Source organism: Oncorhynchus mykiss, chromosome 11 (assembly GCF_057628025.1).
Source record: "Oncorhynchus mykiss isolate SJ-2025 chromosome 11, ASM5762802v1, whole genome shotgun sequence".
In the NCBI taxonomy this organism is placed as follows: domain Eukaryota; kingdom Metazoa; phylum Chordata; class Actinopteri; order Salmoniformes; family Salmonidae; genus Oncorhynchus; species Oncorhynchus mykiss.
In genome coordinates, this window is record NC_143032.1 from 55,674,974 (window position 1) to 55,692,665 (window position 17,692).

Below are 17,692 nucleotides of genomic sequence, written 5' to 3' on the forward strand. Positions count from 1 at the left end.
GTAAGTAGGGAGTTACAGCTGTGTCAAGGTGTAGGTAGGGGGTTACAGCTGTGTCAAGGTGTAGGTAGGGAGTTACAGCTGTGTCAAGGTGGGTTACAGCTGTGTCAAAGTGTAGGTAGGGGGTTACAGCTGTGTCAAGGTGTAGGTAGGGGGTTACAGCTGTGTCAAGGTGTGGGTAGGGCGTTACAGCTGTGTGTAGGTACGGGGTTACAGCTGTGTCAAGGCGTAGGTAGGGAGTTACAGCTGTGTCAAGGTGTAGGTAGGGAGTTACAGCTGTGTCAAGGTGGGTTACAGCTGTGTGTAGGTAGGGGGTTACAGCTGTGTCAAGGTGTAGGTAGGGAGTTACAGCTGTGTCAAGGTGGGTTTCAGCTGTGTGTAGGTAGGGGGTTACAGCTGTGTCAATGTGTAGGTAGGGAGTTACAGCTGTGTCAAGGTGTAAGTAGGGAGTTACAGCTGTGTCAAGGTGTAAGTAGGGAGTTACAGCTGTGTCAAGGTGTAGGTAGGGGGTTACAGCTGTGTCAAGGTGTAGGTAGTGAGTTACAGCTGTGTCAAGGTGGGTTACAGCTGTGTGTAGGTAGGGGGTTACAGCTGTGTCAAGGTGTAGGTAGGGGGTTACAGCTGTGTCAAGGTGGGTTTCAGCTATGTGTAGGTAGGGGGTTACAGCTGTGTCAAGGTGTAGGTAGGGGGTTACAGCTGGGTCAAGGTGTAGGTAGGGGGTTACAGCTGTGTCATGGTGTAGGTAGGGAGTTACAGCTGTGTCAAGGTGTAAGTAGGGAGTTACAGCTCTGTCAAGGTGTAAGTAGGGAGTTACAGCTGTGTCGAGGTGGGTTACAGCTGTGTGTAGGTAGGGGGTTACAGCTGTGTCAAGGTGTAGGTAGGGGGTTACAGCTGTGTCAAGGTGTAGGTAGGGAGTTACAGCTGTGTCAAGGTGGGTTACAGCTGTGTCAAAGTGTAGGTAGGTGGTTACAGCTGTGTCAAGGTGTAGGTAGGGGGTTACAGCTGTGTCAAGGTGTGGGTAGGGGGTTACAGCTGTGTGTAGGTAGGGGGTTACAGCTGTGTCAAGGTGTAGGTAGGGAGTTACAGCTGTGTCAAGGTGTAGGTAGGGAGTTACAGCTGTGTCAAGGTGGGTTACAGCTGTGTGTAGGTAGGGGGTTACAGCTGTGTCAAGGTGTAGGTAGGGAGTTACAGCTGTGTCAAGGTGGGTTTCAGCTGTGTGTAGGTAGGGGGTTACAGCTGTGTCAAGGTGTAGGTAGGGAGTTACAGCTGTGTCAAGGTGGGTTTCAGCTGTGTGTAGGTAGGGGGTTACAGCTGTGTCAAGGTGTAGGTAGGGGGTTACAGCTGGGTCAAGGTGTAGGTAGGGGTTACAGCTGTGTCAAGGTGTAGGTAGGGGGTTACAGCTCTGTCAAGGTGTAGGTAGGGGGTTACAGCTCTGTCAAGGTGTAGGTAGGGGGTTACAGCTGGGTCAAGGTGTAGGTAGGGGGTTACAGATGTGTCAAGGTGTAGGTAGGGGGTTACAGCTCTGTCAAGGTGTAGGTAGGGGGTTACAGCTGTGTGTAGGTAGGGGGTTACAGCTGTGTCAAGGTGTAGGTAGGGGGTTACAGCTCTGTCAAGGTGTAGGTAGGGGGTTACAGCTGGGTCAAGGTGTAGGTAGGGGGTTACAGCTGTGTCATGGTGTAGGTAGGGGGTTACAGCTGTGTCAAGGTGTAGGTTGGGGGTTACAACTGTGTCAAGGTGTGAACGAATATGGAGGCATGTGGAAAGATTATACCACTATCTACTGTTGCAGGCACTCAGGATACAACTGAGAGTGCCTTTACCGGAGACAATCCATAGCAATTCACAGAATTCCATGTCTGTGTCAAAGTATTCTCAAATTCTTGAACTCCTTCCAACCTCTAAGAAGAATAGGAGGTTTAATAATGACCCTTACCTTAGCTGATGGTTCATGTGCTGTGCACCATAGATTTAAACTCATCCTATGATGGCTGCTTAATATAAGAGCTCAAGTAAACAATAACATATACAGACAGCTTTTGGAATGAAACAGGGGTGACACAATTACTTTAAAAAGGCCTACAATTATGAGATGTGTTAGCAATCTGGCCAACCAGCAATTAAATGACATACTTTCGTAAACTGACAACTACAGCGACTAAAAAGGGTTGACCATAGGGAAGAAACAAGACAGGTTGTCAACAAACCAGGACTATGTTAGACCAACATGCAGCTGATGCATTAAAGTAACCAGAGCCTTCTCACATTAGGTCGGCCAGCAATTCTAACTTAAGCGTCTGTAAATCCACATTAGTCTCTGACATTGTGAAATTGTCATTGACCTAACAGGTATGGTCAGCACACCCAGAAGAATCAGACCGACAGCCATTACACACTGGAGGATAATATTATGTACTATTATTACCTATGTCTAATTGTCTACAATTGTTTGATTGGCATGGTCAGTAAATAAGACTTCAAATCATGTATACTTGTCTATATTTTGTCATTTAGAAAATAATAATAATATGGATATTAGATAATAATAGCTACCAATCAATTCGGAACAAATCTCTACCTCAATTACACATACTATACATACCCACCCCTGACGTGGACTCAGAAGAAAATATAATCCCACTCACAAGCAAATAAAATTGCTTGCACACACACAGAGCCTGTAAACATGTGACTGTGCTACAGTGACAGACAGTGAAATCCCTTCCTGCCAGATAAGGCCAGCTCAGGAGGATAAGGCAGCCCTTTAATACTATTACAGAGCATCTTAAAATGACAGCGCACAGAGTGTGTGACAGTCAGGCCACTGACCCCAGGTCTGCTGGAGCCTGGGAGGAAGCAAGCACTGTTGAATCGCAGCCTAAACCAATACAAAATAAAATACAAAAACACTGCACTGTTCACAAAGGGATGATTAAAGACATAAGCAGCACCAGGTGGGGTAGGGAACAGGGCCCTACTGTATCACAGCTTCTATTAATATAAAACAAACCAGTAAAAAAGATGTGGAGCCCTTTTGGGTATTGGTTACTTTTGTGAGATCAGCAAAATCTCCCATCCACCCCATACAGTCTATGCAGCATAAGACTCTGCAGCGCGGACTTGGAAACCTGATACTTCAGCATTCCCTGATTTCCCCTTCCGTCCTCTCTTTACCAAGAGCCCTATGGGACCTGGAGGAACACCCCGACTAGGAACCTGTTTTTGTGACTTCCTTACCTGCCTTGTGAAATGTCCGCATGTCTATGATGCAATAGAGAAATAATACAATTATGTTTAATTTAAACTGAATTTCCTCGCACCAATTCAGGGGCGGACAAAGGGTGTCAGTTAGGACACAACCTCACGACTTCAGATCTAAATGGAGACAGAATGGAGGAGTGCTGGAAAAATAGTTCACAGGCCTGTCAAAGTGGGCAAAAGAATCCAATGCAAATAGAGAAAATAAAACCCTCTGGAGACTTAGAAACAATTCATCTTTCTTGAGGGGAGAAACTGAATTGGACAAATTGTCTGTTTTGCCAGCAGCATTTGTTTTTTGCCTGTCTCCTGTCCCTTATATCGCAGAAACACTTTTTTGTTCTTCTGCCTTTGATGTTGAGGGGCACATTGCATAGCTCCCTGTCATTGTTGTGTGTGTGTGTTCCGTGGCTCCTGTCAGTACGTCTGGAGACTGCCACAGTGTAAAACATACTGAACACAGAGGCTAAATAAGAGCTTCTGAAGCACTGCAGCTTTCCAACTTAATTTAAACGGAATTTAGGGAAAACCATAGGGAGTTAGACTTGGGACTGCCATTGCCACCAAGAATATTCCTAACGACTGCATTGACATCTACTATTCCTACACACTTTGGCAGCACTAGAGAAAATAAACACAATATTGTTTAGAATTGTGGCCTCTTTCAGCTTAACTAATGCCGTACACCCCATGCCTTTCTAGAAGAGACGGTGTAGTTTAGTTATGCCTCTAGAGGAGGTTGGTGCCAGCGTATTCACTCTGGACAGACTCAGAAACCCCCTTCCCTACAGTGTAAAACCTGCCCTACCTCAGAAGACCCCTGCCTTTACCCGGCCCCCACCCCCCCTCTGTGATCCCCCAGGACTGTCTGTCACTCACCAGCCTGCTGTCATTTGCCCTGCACCTGCCTACACCCTAAACCCCACAGCGCACACAGCAGTGGGGCAACACTCTACTGATACTCTGCTTTTGATGGAGCTGCAGCCTCAGGAACTTCCTAACACTACACTCTCTGCCCTTGGCTGTTTCACCACAACCAAAGGGTAATACAGAGAGAGAAGCAACTTCAATCAGGCAGCTGGGTTGCCTGGGCTTCATGTTCTACTGAGGAGGTACACTACATGACCAAAAGTCATGCTCGGCGAACATCTCATTCTAAAATCATGGGCATTAATATGGAGTTGGTCCCCCCTTTGCTGCTATAACAGGCTCCACTCTTCTGGAAATGCTTTCCACTAGATGTTGGAACATTGCTGTGGGGACTTGCTTCCATTCAGCCACAAGAGCATTAGTGATGTTGGGCGATTAGGCCTGGCTCACAGTCGGTGTTCCAATTCATCCCAAAGGTGTTCGATGGAGTTGAGGTCAGGGCTCTGTGCAGACCAGTCAAGTTCTTCCACACCTATCTCGATAAACCATTTCTGTATGGACCATGCTTTGGGCACGGGGGCATTGTCATGCTGAAACAGGAAAGGGCCTTCCCCAAACTGTTGGAACAAAGGTGGAAGCACAGAATGGTCTAGAATGTCATTGTATGCTGTAGCGTTAAGATTTCCGTAGCCCGAACCATGAAAAACAGCTCCAGACCAATATTCCTCCAAAATGTACAATTGGCAGTATGCATTGGGGCAGGTAGCGTTCTCCTGGCATCCCCCAAATCCAGATTAGTCCGTCAGGCTGCCAGATGTAGAAAAGTGATTAATCACTCCAGAGAACGAGTTTTCAACGGTGATGAGCTTTACACCACTCCAACCGATACTTGGCATGGCATTGCGCATGGTGATCTTAGGCTTGTGTGCGGCTGCTCGGTCAACAAACCATTTTGTGAAGCTTCCAACGAACAGTTCTTCTACGGACAATGCTTCCAGAGGCAGTTTAGAACTCGGTAGTGAGTGTTGCAACCGAGGACAAACAATTTTTACATGCTACACACTTCAGCATTCGGCGGGCCCGTTCTGTGAGTTTGTGTGGCCTACCACTTTGTGGCTGAGCTATTGTTGCGCCTAGACATTTCCATTTCACAACAACAGCACTTACAGTTGACCGGGGAAGCTCTAGCAGGGCAGACATTTCACGAACTGACTTGCTGGAAAGGTGGCATCCTTTGACGGTGCCACGTTGAAAGTCAGAGCTCCTCAGCAAGGCCATTCTTCTGCCAATGTTTGTCTATGGAGATTGCATGGCTGTGTGCTCGATTTTATACACTGGTCAACAACGGATGTCGCTGAAATAGCCAAATCCACTAATTTGAAGGGGGGTCCACATACACTATATATGCAAAAGTATCTTGGAGTGCACTCGCTGGGCCATGACTCTCCCTTCGATTAACATTCTACCCTCAAAGCCCCACACACACACATTTTGAGCTGAAAATGGCCTACTCTAACCTACATACAAGAGGAGAGTTTTAGTTATCTGCCATTCTCACTGTGTGTCATGGTGTAATTGCATGGGAGGGCACAACAAGCCTTGTTTGGCAGAACAAACATGTTCTGATTTACTTTGAGACAAAACAAAAGGAAAGAAAAAAAGTGTGATATTGAAAAGGAAAACAGGCAGATGAGAAAGAGTCCCCCACTGTGCCGGAGTGTGTGTGAAGACATGGAGGGGACAAGTGTTGACAGGAAAGGCTAAAGGATTGATCTCTTTCTGACGCTGGAGGCGTTGATTCTGCCAGTGCGTTTTGTTGTGTCTGAGAAGAGCCGAGAATTAAAGTTATGAAGATTGAATAATTATTATTCTGGGAGTAGAAATAGGGCCTGTGTCAAAGTACAAAAGAGGGAATATAACAACTAATGTGGTAAACAACATGGAAACAAAGGCATCCAACAAGAATCTATTAACCGTAAGACTGCATGAACATTATTACATTATTTTTATAAAATACTAAAAAAGGAGCCTACAATTTGTAACTGTTAATTAATTCTGGTTTCCATGTTACAAGGTAGTTGAAGTTGTACTAGATGGATGTACAGGATACACATAGTATACACCGTCCAACATCCAGATAGCCAGGCTATTGTATGCTTTCTCACACCCAGACATGCAGAGAAAAACAGCACAGGCAGTCTTTATATTAGAAAGTAGTAAACTACAAAGAATCATACAGAAGCTATATTACATAGAAAACACAACAGCTGAGCAGTCACTCTTATCTCATGTATACTGAATGGGGAAGTGAATGTTGGCAATCAGTATTACTGGCACCAGTGTAGAAACATGGTTAGGAATGGCCCTGTATGGGAGAGCTATTAATCATAGGGTTGCATCCCTGAACTGCCCTGAGCTCTGATGTACCTGGGATGGAAATCACCCTACAATGTTCCATTTCAAGTCAGGGCTGTGTGTGGGGAAGCTACTTTGAGTAATGACATACATTTAATATGGAGGTGGTGGGATAGGGACAGAGGAGTAGATCAAGCAAGCGAGGAGAGAGGGAAGAGGGTGAGAGCGAGAGAGAGAAAAGGGCTAATGTGCATGTCCTCCAGGTCTTCTTCAGTTTGTTGCTTAAAAACCTGTCATCTCTGGTTTATTTCCTTTATTTCTTTCCATGTTAACTTTTGTGAAAAAAAGTACCTGAGCGCCTTAGAAATTCACTCCAGCAGAAACTCTGAGCCGCCTCAGTCTTGATCCCTTCAGAACCAAAGAAAATAAACAGTGTGTCTGTGAGATCGGTCATTGTATTTTCCAAGAAAGAGTTGAGTCATATTAATGGTCCAATGCAGCCATTTTTATCTCAATATCAAATCATTTCTGGGTAACAATTAAGTACCTTACTGTGAGTATTTTGAATGTAAGCAGAGGGCTAAACTCACTTTTTTTTACACCTGTTTTATTTGGTGCATGTGACAAATACAATTTGATTTGATCACAGTTCAAAAACCCCACCCAGCAAAACAAGATGAAATCTCACACAGTTATTTCAAACAGCTCAGAAACTAAAAGTACATTATAATCATTTTCACAATTTCACAGTATTATTCCAACCTCATGGTGTAGAAACATAAAACACAGAAAAATCATATTTTTTTGACTGCACTGCACTGAATACGTACATACAGTAGGTCATCTGTGGGAGGTAAGGGCGGGGGTCATAGGATTAATGATCATTTACTGACAACCCTGACTTTCTTAAAGGTCATATCTATAATTAGGCTGGCCTCCTCCATATGAACACGCTAATGTGCTCTGCATCTCCGTGCAACCTATCACACATACTCCACATTGGGTGATGTCAATGAGCCACTACTGTGTAACATATGAGGTAAGATTACACATCTGGGAATGCTACATGTTGACATGTTACATCTTTCACATGCATCATTACTGTACTTCTCCAGGGGGGGTTTTGTCACCGACATGTTTAGTGGGTAATACAGTTGGTTAGCACATCTCTCTGTAACCAGGTTTTGCTGAGGACACTGGCAGCAGTCTGGTCTGTTTTGCTGGGGCTGGGCACTATTGGCTCAGCAGACATGCGGCTTGGAGACCTACAGTACACCTCTCTGTGCTGCTTTGTGCTGACCCATGTGGTGTGACAGATAGCCAATGGCAAGAGCGACTCAAAATACTCTACTGCAGCATGTTGTGGTGGGAGAACTGCCAAAGCTGCTTATTGCAACATAAAATACTGCCACAGACACACAGGGAAGCACAACTACGGGCAGTGAATATTTCATCCTACAGAGCTTACCTTGAGGCTGGACGTAGATTTTGCTGCTTTGGGACAGCTGGGGGAATGAAAACAGAGAATATGATATTGGAAAAAATCCAGAAAGTTTAATGCAGCAGTTTAAACATACAAAATGATTTGCATGGTAAGACACACCCCATTAAGGAGAACTAACAAGTATGGTGACAGGCAGTTTCATAACATAATATTTTTTCTCCCACAGATAACTGTAAGCAATAATGTGTTAACATAACGTACACTTTATCTTTATTTTTTGCGGTCAATTTGCAGTGTACAAATTATGTGCTGTATGTTCTGGTCAGGTGGCCGGAATATACAGCAGTTATTAATAATTTATACACTGAAAATTGAACGCAATAATCACAAACAGATATAGTATTTGACAAAAACAGAATAATTTCAAACCTTGATTATATTGGGATACGATCACACATGCCTCTCTATGCGTGGGAATATTTGGGAACAGATTTCCTAAATTGTTGTTGATCGTTGCTGGGCAGCGTTTTAACTCTTGCCATAGATTTTCAAGCCGATTTAAGTCAAAACTGTAACTAGGCCACTCAGGAACATTCAATGAATGTTATCTTGGTAAGCAACTCCTGTGTATATTTGTCCTTTTTTATGTTATTGTGCTGCTGAAAGGTGAATTTCTACTCAGTGATGTTTTTGTTGTTTTCAATTTGCCCCAAACATAATGCTTTGTATTCAGGACATAACGTTAATTTATTTGCCACATTTTTTGCAGGTTTACTTTAGTGACCTATTGCAAACAGGATGCATGATTTTGAATATCTTTATTCTGTACAGACTTCCTTCTTTTCACTCTGTCAATTAGGTTAGTATTGTGGAGTAACTACAATGTTATTGATCCATCCTCAGGTTTCTCCTATCACAGTCTTCAAACTGTAACTGTTTTAAAGTCACCATTGGCCTCATGGTGAAATCCCTGAGCGGTTTCTTTCCTCTCCGGAAACTGAGTTAGTCAGGACGCGTTTATCTTTGTAGTGACTGGGTGTATTGATACACCATCCAAAGTGTAATGAATAACTTCAACATGCTCAAAGGGATATTCAATGTCTGCTTTATTTTTTTTATTTTTTTACCCATCTACCAACATGTGCCCTGACTTGTTAAGCAAATTTTTACTCCTGTACTTAGGCTTGCCATAACAAAGGGGTTGAATACTTATTGACTCAAGATACTGAAGCTTTTCATTTGTAATTAATTAGTAAACATGTCTAAACATTGACATTATGGGGTATTAAAAGGCCAGTGACACAAAATATCAATTTAATAAATGTTAAAATCAGGTTGTAACACAAAATATGGAAAAAGTCAAGGGGTGTGAAAACTTTCTGAAGGCACTGTGCATTACCACCGCAAAATAAGCATAAACAGTCATCACCAAGTGAAAGGGGTGAGCCCAAGCCAATAATTCACAGTTGATGGAAAGGTAATTGACTGGATGCTATCACACAGTTAGACTTGATCTATCCCCCATGTGTGTTTTCTGTCTCAATAAAAAGCGTAGCACAGTCTCACTGCGCCTGCCCTGATTGCATGCTGTCACTGATAGATGACAGCGATAAAGCGTGCCATTCCGCTTAATCTGGAAATAAAACATGGTGATATTGTTATATTGCCACACTATTATGGGACGGGCCAGGATATTGTGTTTTGGTTAGTAAAACCATTCTGTTTTATTTACTGTGGCTGTCAGGTGCCTGCTGTCTCTTGATGTGCTGTAAATTGGAAGTGAAAAAAACTCGCTTCTACAATGACCTCTGAGATGGCTTGCCCCTTTAGACTGCCATCATTACACATATCACACTTATCATTTGGCACAATATTAGCAGAAATGTCCTTTACAACTGCCATGTTCTCAATACGGATTCATATGAACATTTAATTGAACCAGTTACTATATAATCTAGAGACATACTATAATTAAACACTATGGTAGACATAAAACACACCTGGCCATGTACTTGAATGAGGCATCTTTGAACCCCCACTTTACAGTAAGTGTGCTTGCTCGGTTTAAAATGGTCATATGTGAGCACTACTACAAGCAGAGTTAAAACTGATGAATGAATCATAGCTACCAGAAATACTTCAGCCTCTGCTTTCAGTTTGTCAGTAAATGCAACAGCAAATCTGTAAAAAAAAAAGATAAAAAGAAAACCCATTACTTCAGTTAATGGTCATGGACAGTATGATAACACAATAGTCTTTCAGGGTTAGCATCTGTCACTCCTTTCCAAACAATAACAGTTGAGAAAATATCAGAGCAGAAATCAAAGGCATATGACAGGAACTTCCACACAAACCTCCTAACTGAGGATGCGTAGGTAAGGGTGGAGAAGTTGCTGCTGCTGGTTTGAGGAAGGATTTGTGCGTGAATCAACATGTTCTTTTGGGTGGGTCTGATAACAATTCTAATTTTTGGGGGAGACAAACCTAACTGATACCGATATATCTGCCGATATACTGTTTTCCAGCAGGGACATGAAAAAGTGACATTTACCACACAGCATTTCAAAGGAGCAATTGTCCAATATGAGAATGGCCACAAGTGTTCAGAGAAGCATGACATTCCCTTTTCTCACCCTACTTAATGTATGTCGTGGAATAGGATTTTAAAAAGGCCAATATCGGCTGATAACATCGGTGAAACAATACATCGGTCGGGCCCTACTAAGAATATAAAGGAAATGTTGAACAAAAAAGCAGTGATGTGCTATATTTCGTAAGGATTGTGAAATGGGCCAACAGGCCGAGTTATGGGTGACATTAATTTCATGATCAAGGTTTGTGAGGAGAGGCGGTAACAGCAGGAGGTGCCATGACTGAGACGTTTGAAGTCATGTGACCCAGATTACACCAGTGTTCCCCAGAAGCAATTATCCCTTAGACTCATACTAGATGGGTGTCTTACGGGCTGTAAAATCAAAACAACACCCTTGAAAATAAAGACACAAAGTTCTCTGTGAAATAAGACGTATAGCCTAGGCTCAGATACTGAGCCAATGCACCACTAGCCAGCAGCATTAGAGGCAGGGCAGGATCCCACGAAGATAGAACACATAACCAGCCCAGCTGGGGTTAGCTTCACTGGTAAGACAGTTCAACCTCACTGTTTCATGCCAGTAATACAGACCCAGAAGTTCTCCTAGTGGTAGCTCATAGTAATCCTGTCTTTATTTTCCCACACATTCTCACTGTACTTTAGCCAAACCTCTATGGTGCACTATCCACTACTGAGACAATATAAATAAACATAGTGCAGTCAAGGCAGCAATTATACAATTGTTATGTGTGTGTGTGGTCTTAAAATGTGATACTGTAAATTATAACGTATTCATTCAATAGCAAGTTTATTGGAATTATATTTTTCAGATCAACTGCATGGGCTTTTTGGTAATGTGTTCAGGGGTAGACATTTAAAATTGCAAAAAAGCAAGGGAACTGTCCAGAGTACAGTAGTTGAAAATTGTTAGCATGTATTCTGTATGCATGGTCAAGTCCTGGCCTGGTTTAGATCTTATCTGTCGGAAAGATATCAGTTTGTCTCTGTGGATGGTTTGTCCTCTGACAAATCAACTGTAAATTGCAGTGTTCCTCTGATCTCTCTTTTGACAAACATATCAAGACTGTTTCAAGGACAGCTTTTTTTCCATCTACGTAACATTGCAAAAATCAGAAACTTTCAGTCTAAAAATTATGCAGAAAAATTAATCCACGCTTTTGTCACTTCTAGGTTAGACTACTGCAATGCTCTACTTTCCAGCCACCGGATGAAGCACTAATTAAACTTCAGTTAGTGCTAAACACAGCTGCTAGAATCCTGACTAGAACCAAAAGATTTGATCATATTACTCCAGTGCTAGTCTCTCTACACTGGCTTCCTGCTAAGGCAAGGGCTGATTTCAAGGTTTTACTGCTAACCTACAAAGCATTACATGGGCTTGCTCCTACCTACCTTTCCGATTTGGTCCTGCCGTACATATCTACACGTACGCTACGGTCACAAGACGCAGGCCTACTTACTGTCCCAAACAGCTGGAGGCAGGGCTTTCTCCTATAGAGCTCCATTTTTATGGAATGGTCTGCCTACCCATGTGAGAGATGCAGACTCGGTCTCAGCCTTTAAGTCTTTATTGAAGACTCATCTCTTCAGTAGGTCCTATGATTGAGTGTAGTCTGGCCCAGGAGTGTATTGGTGAACGGAATTGCACTGGCGCAACGAACCGCCCTTGCTGTCTCTGCCTGGCTGGTTCCCCTCTCTCCACTAGGATTCTCTGCCTCTAACCCTATTACAGGGGCTGAGTCACTGGCTTACTTACTGGTGCTCTTCCATGCCGTCCCTAGGAGGGGTGCATCACTTGAGTGGGTTGAGTCACTGACGTGATCTTCCTGTCCGGGTTTGCGGCCCCCCTTGGGTTGTGCCGTGGCGGAGATCTTTGTGGGCTATACTCGGCCTTGTCTCTTGTTGGTGGTTGAAGATATCCCTCTAGTGGTGTGGGGGCTGTGCTTTGGCAAAGTGGGTAGGGTTATATCCTTCCTGTTTGTCCCTGTCCGGAGGTATCGTCAGATGGGGTCACAGTGTCTCCTGACCCCTGTCTCAGCCTCCCGTGTTTATGCTGCAGTAGTTTGTGTCAGGGGGCTAGGGTCAGTCTGTTATATCTGAAGTATTTATCCTGTCTTATCCGGTGTCCAGTGTGAATTTAAGTATGCTCTCTCTAATTCTATCTTTCTCTTTTTTTCTCTGAGGACCTGAGCCCTAGGACAATGCCTCAGGACTACCTGGCCTGATGACTCCTTGCTGTCCCCAGTCCACCTGGCCGTACTGCTGCTCCAGTTTCAACTGTTCTGCCTGCGGCTATGGAACCCTGACCTGTTCACCAGACGTGCTACCTGTCCCAGACCTGCTGTTTTCAACTCTCTAGAGACAGCAGCAGGAGCGGTAGAGATACTCTGAATGATCGGCTATGAAAAGCAAACTGACATTTACCCCTGAGGTGCTGACCTGCTGCACCCTCGACAACCACTGTGATTATTATTATTTGACCCTGCTGGTCCTCTATGAACACTTGAACATCTTGGCCATGTTCTGTTATAATCTCCACCCGGCACAGGCAGAAGGGGACTGGCCACCCCTCATAGCCTGGTTCCTCCTTAGGTTTCTTCCTAGGTTCTGGCCTTTCTAGGGAGTTTTTCCTCGCCACTGTGCTTCTACACCTGCATTTTAGGCTGGGTTTCTGTACAACACTTTGTGACATCAGCTGATGTAAGAAGGGCTTTATAAATACATTTGATTTGATTGGAGTCTGTGGTTCAACTGGACATTAATGGTTTCCAAATCTAGAGTCTGAGAGGCTTGACTTCACCTGGCTTTCAGCAACACCTGCTCCATAACTGCACGCTTCTGCTCCACTTTCACATCTTCATTAATGTCTGTTCCTCCGAAGACTACTCCAAAGGGCACTTGAGTATCTGGTATAAAGAGCAGAAAAGGGGGGATGTTGATAAAGTTGGAACCTTTATCCTTCTATTATTAGCTAGTTAAGCTACTATCAATGACATTATCAGTACAATTCACCTCAAAGAAAGGGTGAATCAATAAGGGAATAAGAAAAGGTGATAAGATGCAAATATACAGTGGCTTCAGAAGGAATTCATTACGGACATAATCCACATTTTGTAGTTAAAGACAGAATTCAACATTCACCACACACAATACCCCATAATGACAGTTATTTTTGTTTTTGTTTACATTTTTGCAAATGTATTTAAAATGAAATACATAAATATCTCATTTACATTCAAACCCGAGTCTATACTTTGTAGAAGCAACTTTGGCGGCGATTAGAGCTTTGAGCCAAATTGACTATGTCTGTATCAGCCTTGCATGTCTGGATTTTGAATTTTCTCCCATTTTTCCTTGCAGATTGTCTCAAGCTCTGTTAAGTTAGATGGGGAGCGGCGGTGAACAGCGATCTTCAAGTCTTTCCAAATATTTTCAATGGAATTCAAGTCCAGGCTTTGACTTGGCCACTCAAGGACTTTCCCATTCTTGTTCTGAAGCCATTCCAGCATTGCTTTGGCTGTATGCTTGGGGTCAATGTACTGTTGGAACATACATTTTCACCCAGTCTAAGGTTGTTTGCACTCAGAAGTAGGTTCTCATCAAGGATTTGCCTGTATTTGGCTTAATTCATTGTTCCCTTAACCTTACCAGTCTCCCAGACCCTGCTGCTGAGAAGCATCCACATAGACTACCGACCCGTAGCACTCACGTCTGTAGCCATGACATGCTTTGAAAGGCTGGTCATGGTTCACATCAACACCATTATCCCAGAAACCCTAGACCCACTCCAATTTGCATACCGCACCAACAGATCCACAGATGATGCAATCTCTATTGCACTCCACACTACCCTTTCCCACCTGGACAAAAGCAACACCTACAGTGGGGAGAACAAGTATTTGATACACTGCCGATTTTGCAGGTTTTCCTACTTACAAAGCACATAGAGGTCTGTAATTTTTATCATAGGTACACTGCAATTGTGAGAGACGGAATCTAAAACAAAAATCCAGAAAATCACATTGTATGATTTTTAAGTAATTCATTAGCATTTTATTGCATGACATAAGTATTTGATCACCTACCAACCAGTAAGAATTCCAGCTCTCACAGACCTGTTAGTTTTTCTTTAAGAAGCCCTCCTGTTCTCCACTCATTACCTGTATTAACTGCACCTGTTTGAACTTGTTACCTGTATAAAAGACACCTGTCCACACACTCAATCTAACAGACTCCAACCTCTCCACAATGGCCAAGACCAGAGAGCTGTGTAAGGACATCAGGGATAAAATTGTCGACCTGCACAAGGCGGGGATGGGCTACAGAACAATAGGCAAGCAGCTTGGTGAGAAGGCAACAACTGTTGGTGCAATTATTAGAAAATGGAAGAAGTTCAAGATGACGGTCAATCACCCTCAGTCTGGGGCTCCATGCAAGATCTCACCTCGTGGGGCATCAATGATCATGAGGAAGGTGAGGGATCAGCCCAGAACTACACGGCAGGACCTGGTCAATGACCTGAAGAGAGCTGGGACCACAGTCTCAAAGAAAACCATTAGTAACACACTATGTCGTCATGGATTAAAATCCTGCAGCGCATGCAAGGTCCCCCTGCTCAAGCCAGCGCATGTCCAGGCCTGTCTGAAGTTTGCCAATGACCTTCTGGATTATCCAGAGGAGGAATGGGAGAAAGTCATGTGGTCTGATGAGACAAAAATAGAGCTTTTTGGTCTAAACTCCACTCGCCGTGTTTGGAGGAAGAAGAACGATGAGTACAACCCCAAGAACACCATCCCAACCTTGAAGCATGGAGGTGGAAACATCATTCTTGGGGGGATGCTTTTCTGCAAAGGGGACTGCACCGTATTGAGGGGAGGATGGATGGGGCCATGTATCGCGAGATCTTGACCAACAACCTCCTTCCCTCAGTAAGAGCATTGAAAATGGGTCGTGGCTGGGTCTTCCAGCATGACAATGACCCGAAACACACAGCCAGGGCAACTAAGGAGTGGCTCCGTAAGAAGCATCTCAAGATCCTGGAGTGGCCTAGCCAGTCTCCAGACCTGAACCCAATAGAAAATCTTTGGAGGGAGCTGAAAGTCCGTAATGCCCAGCGACAGCCCCGAATCCTGAAGGATCTGGAGAAGGTCTGTATGGAGGAGTGGGCCAAAATCCCTGCTGCAGTGTGTGCAAACCTGGTCAAGAACTACAGGAAACGTATGATCTCTGTAATTGCAAACAAAGGTTTCTGTACCAAATATTAAGTTCTGCTTTTCTGATGAATCAAATACTTGTCATGCAATAAAATGCAAATGAATTACTTAAAAATCATAAAATGTGATTTTCTGACGTTTGAAGTGTACCTATGATAAAGATTACAGACCTCTACATGCTTTGTAAGTAGAAAACCTGCAAAATCGGCAGTGTATCAAATACTTGTTCTCCCCACTGTATGTGAGAAAGCTATTCATTGACTACAGCTCAGCTCAACACCATAGTACCCTCAAAGCTCATCAATAAGCTAAGGACCCTGGGACTAGACACCTCTCTCTGCATCTGGATCCTAGACTTCCTGACGGGCCACCCCCAGGTGGTAAGGGTAGGTAACAACACATCCGCCATGCTGATCCTCAACACGGGGTCCCCTCAGGGGTGCGTGCTCAGTCCCCTCCTGTACTCCATGTTCACTCATGACTGCACGGCCAGGCACGACTCCAACCCCATCATTAAATTTGCTGATGACACAACAGTGGTTGGCTTGATTACTGACAACTACGAGACAGCTTATAGGGAGGTCAGAGACCTGACCGTGTGGTGCAAGAACAACAACCTCTCCCTCAATGTGATCAAGACAAAGGAGATAATTGTGGACTACAGAAAAAGGAGGACCGAGGACGGCCCCATTCTCATTGAGGGAGGCTTTAGTGGAGCAGGTTGAGAGCTTCAAGTTCCTTGGTGTGCACATCACCAACAAACTAACATGGTCCAAGCACACCAAGACTGTCGTGAAGAGGGCACAACAAAACCTATTCCCCCTCAGGAGACTGAAAATATTTGTCATGGGTTCTAGAACGGTTTTATAGCTGCACCATCGAGAACATTCTGATGGGTTGCATCACTGCCTGGTATGGCAACTGCTCGGCATCCGACCGCAAGGCACTACAGAGGGTAGTGCGTACGGCCCAGTACATCACCGGGGCTAAGCTTCCTGCCATCCAGAACCTCTATACCAGGCGGTGTCAGAGGAAGGCCCTAAAAAAATTGTCCAAGACTCCAGCTACCCTAGTTCTCTCTGCTACAGCATGGCAAGCGGTACCGGAGCACCAAGTCTAGGTCCAAGAGGCTTTTAAACAGTTTCTACCCCCAAGCCATAAGACTCCTGAACAGCTAATCAAATGGCTACCCCGACAAAAGTCCCTCTACTTCTATTCGAGGTGAAACTGATGAATCAGACACCTTATCGATAGGAACAGCTCATGGTCCTCCTGGAATCAGAAGTTTTTTTTGACTCAATGGAGGAACGTAGTCAGAGAAATGCAGATGAATGTCTTGCTCGAACTGTGTATGCAACTGGTTCACCTCTGATGTTCACAGAAAATGTGTATTGAAAGAGATTTCTGAATGTTCTTCGCCCAGCATACACCCTTCCAACCAGACATGCTTTATCTACTCATTTGCTGGATGCAGAGTTCAAGTGAAGGTCAGGAAAATCATAGAGAAAGCACACTATTGCAATCATCTCTGATGGGTGGTCGAATGTTCGTGGGCAAGGAAAAAATAACTACATCATCTCCACCCCTCAACCAGTATTCTACAATAGCAAAGACAAAAGGGACAACAGACACACCGGTCTCCATTGCAGATGAGCTGAAGGCAGTTATCAATGACCTTGGACCACAGAAGGTATTTGCACTGGTGACAGACAATGCTGCAAAAATGAAGGCTGCTTGGACTAAAGTGGAGGAGTCCTACCCTCACATCACACCCATTGGCTGTGCTGCTCATGCATCATGGCACATGGGACATCATGGCACTGAAAACAATGGATATACTCTACAAGATAGCCAAGAAAATGGTTATGTATGTGAAGGGTCATCAAGTTATAGCAGCAATTTACCTCACCAAGCAAAGTGATAAGAATAAGACCACCACATTGA

The 17,692-nt window shown here is 44.0% G+C and overlaps 1 protein-coding gene across 9 annotated transcripts in view; it reads right to left on the minus strand.

Moving 5' to 3' along the window:
* glt1d1 (glycosyltransferase 1 domain containing 1) overlaps positions 1-17,692 on the minus strand; it is a 47,453-nt gene that overhangs the window by 24,143 nt on the left and 5,618 nt on the right. For all 9 annotated transcript variants that reach the window (XM_021621369.3, XM_021621368.3, XM_090190550.1 and 6 more), the window contains 4 exons: positions 13,336-13,441; positions 10,051-10,102; positions 7,946-7,982; positions 6,829-6,885 (listed from right to left, as the gene is read on the minus strand). In XM_021621369.3, the coding sequence (XP_021477044.3) occupies positions 6,829-6,885; positions 7,946-7,982; positions 10,051-10,102; positions 13,336-13,441 (252 nt within the window). The remainder of the gene's footprint in view (positions 1-6,828; positions 6,886-7,945; positions 7,983-10,050; positions 10,103-13,335; positions 13,442-17,692) is intronic.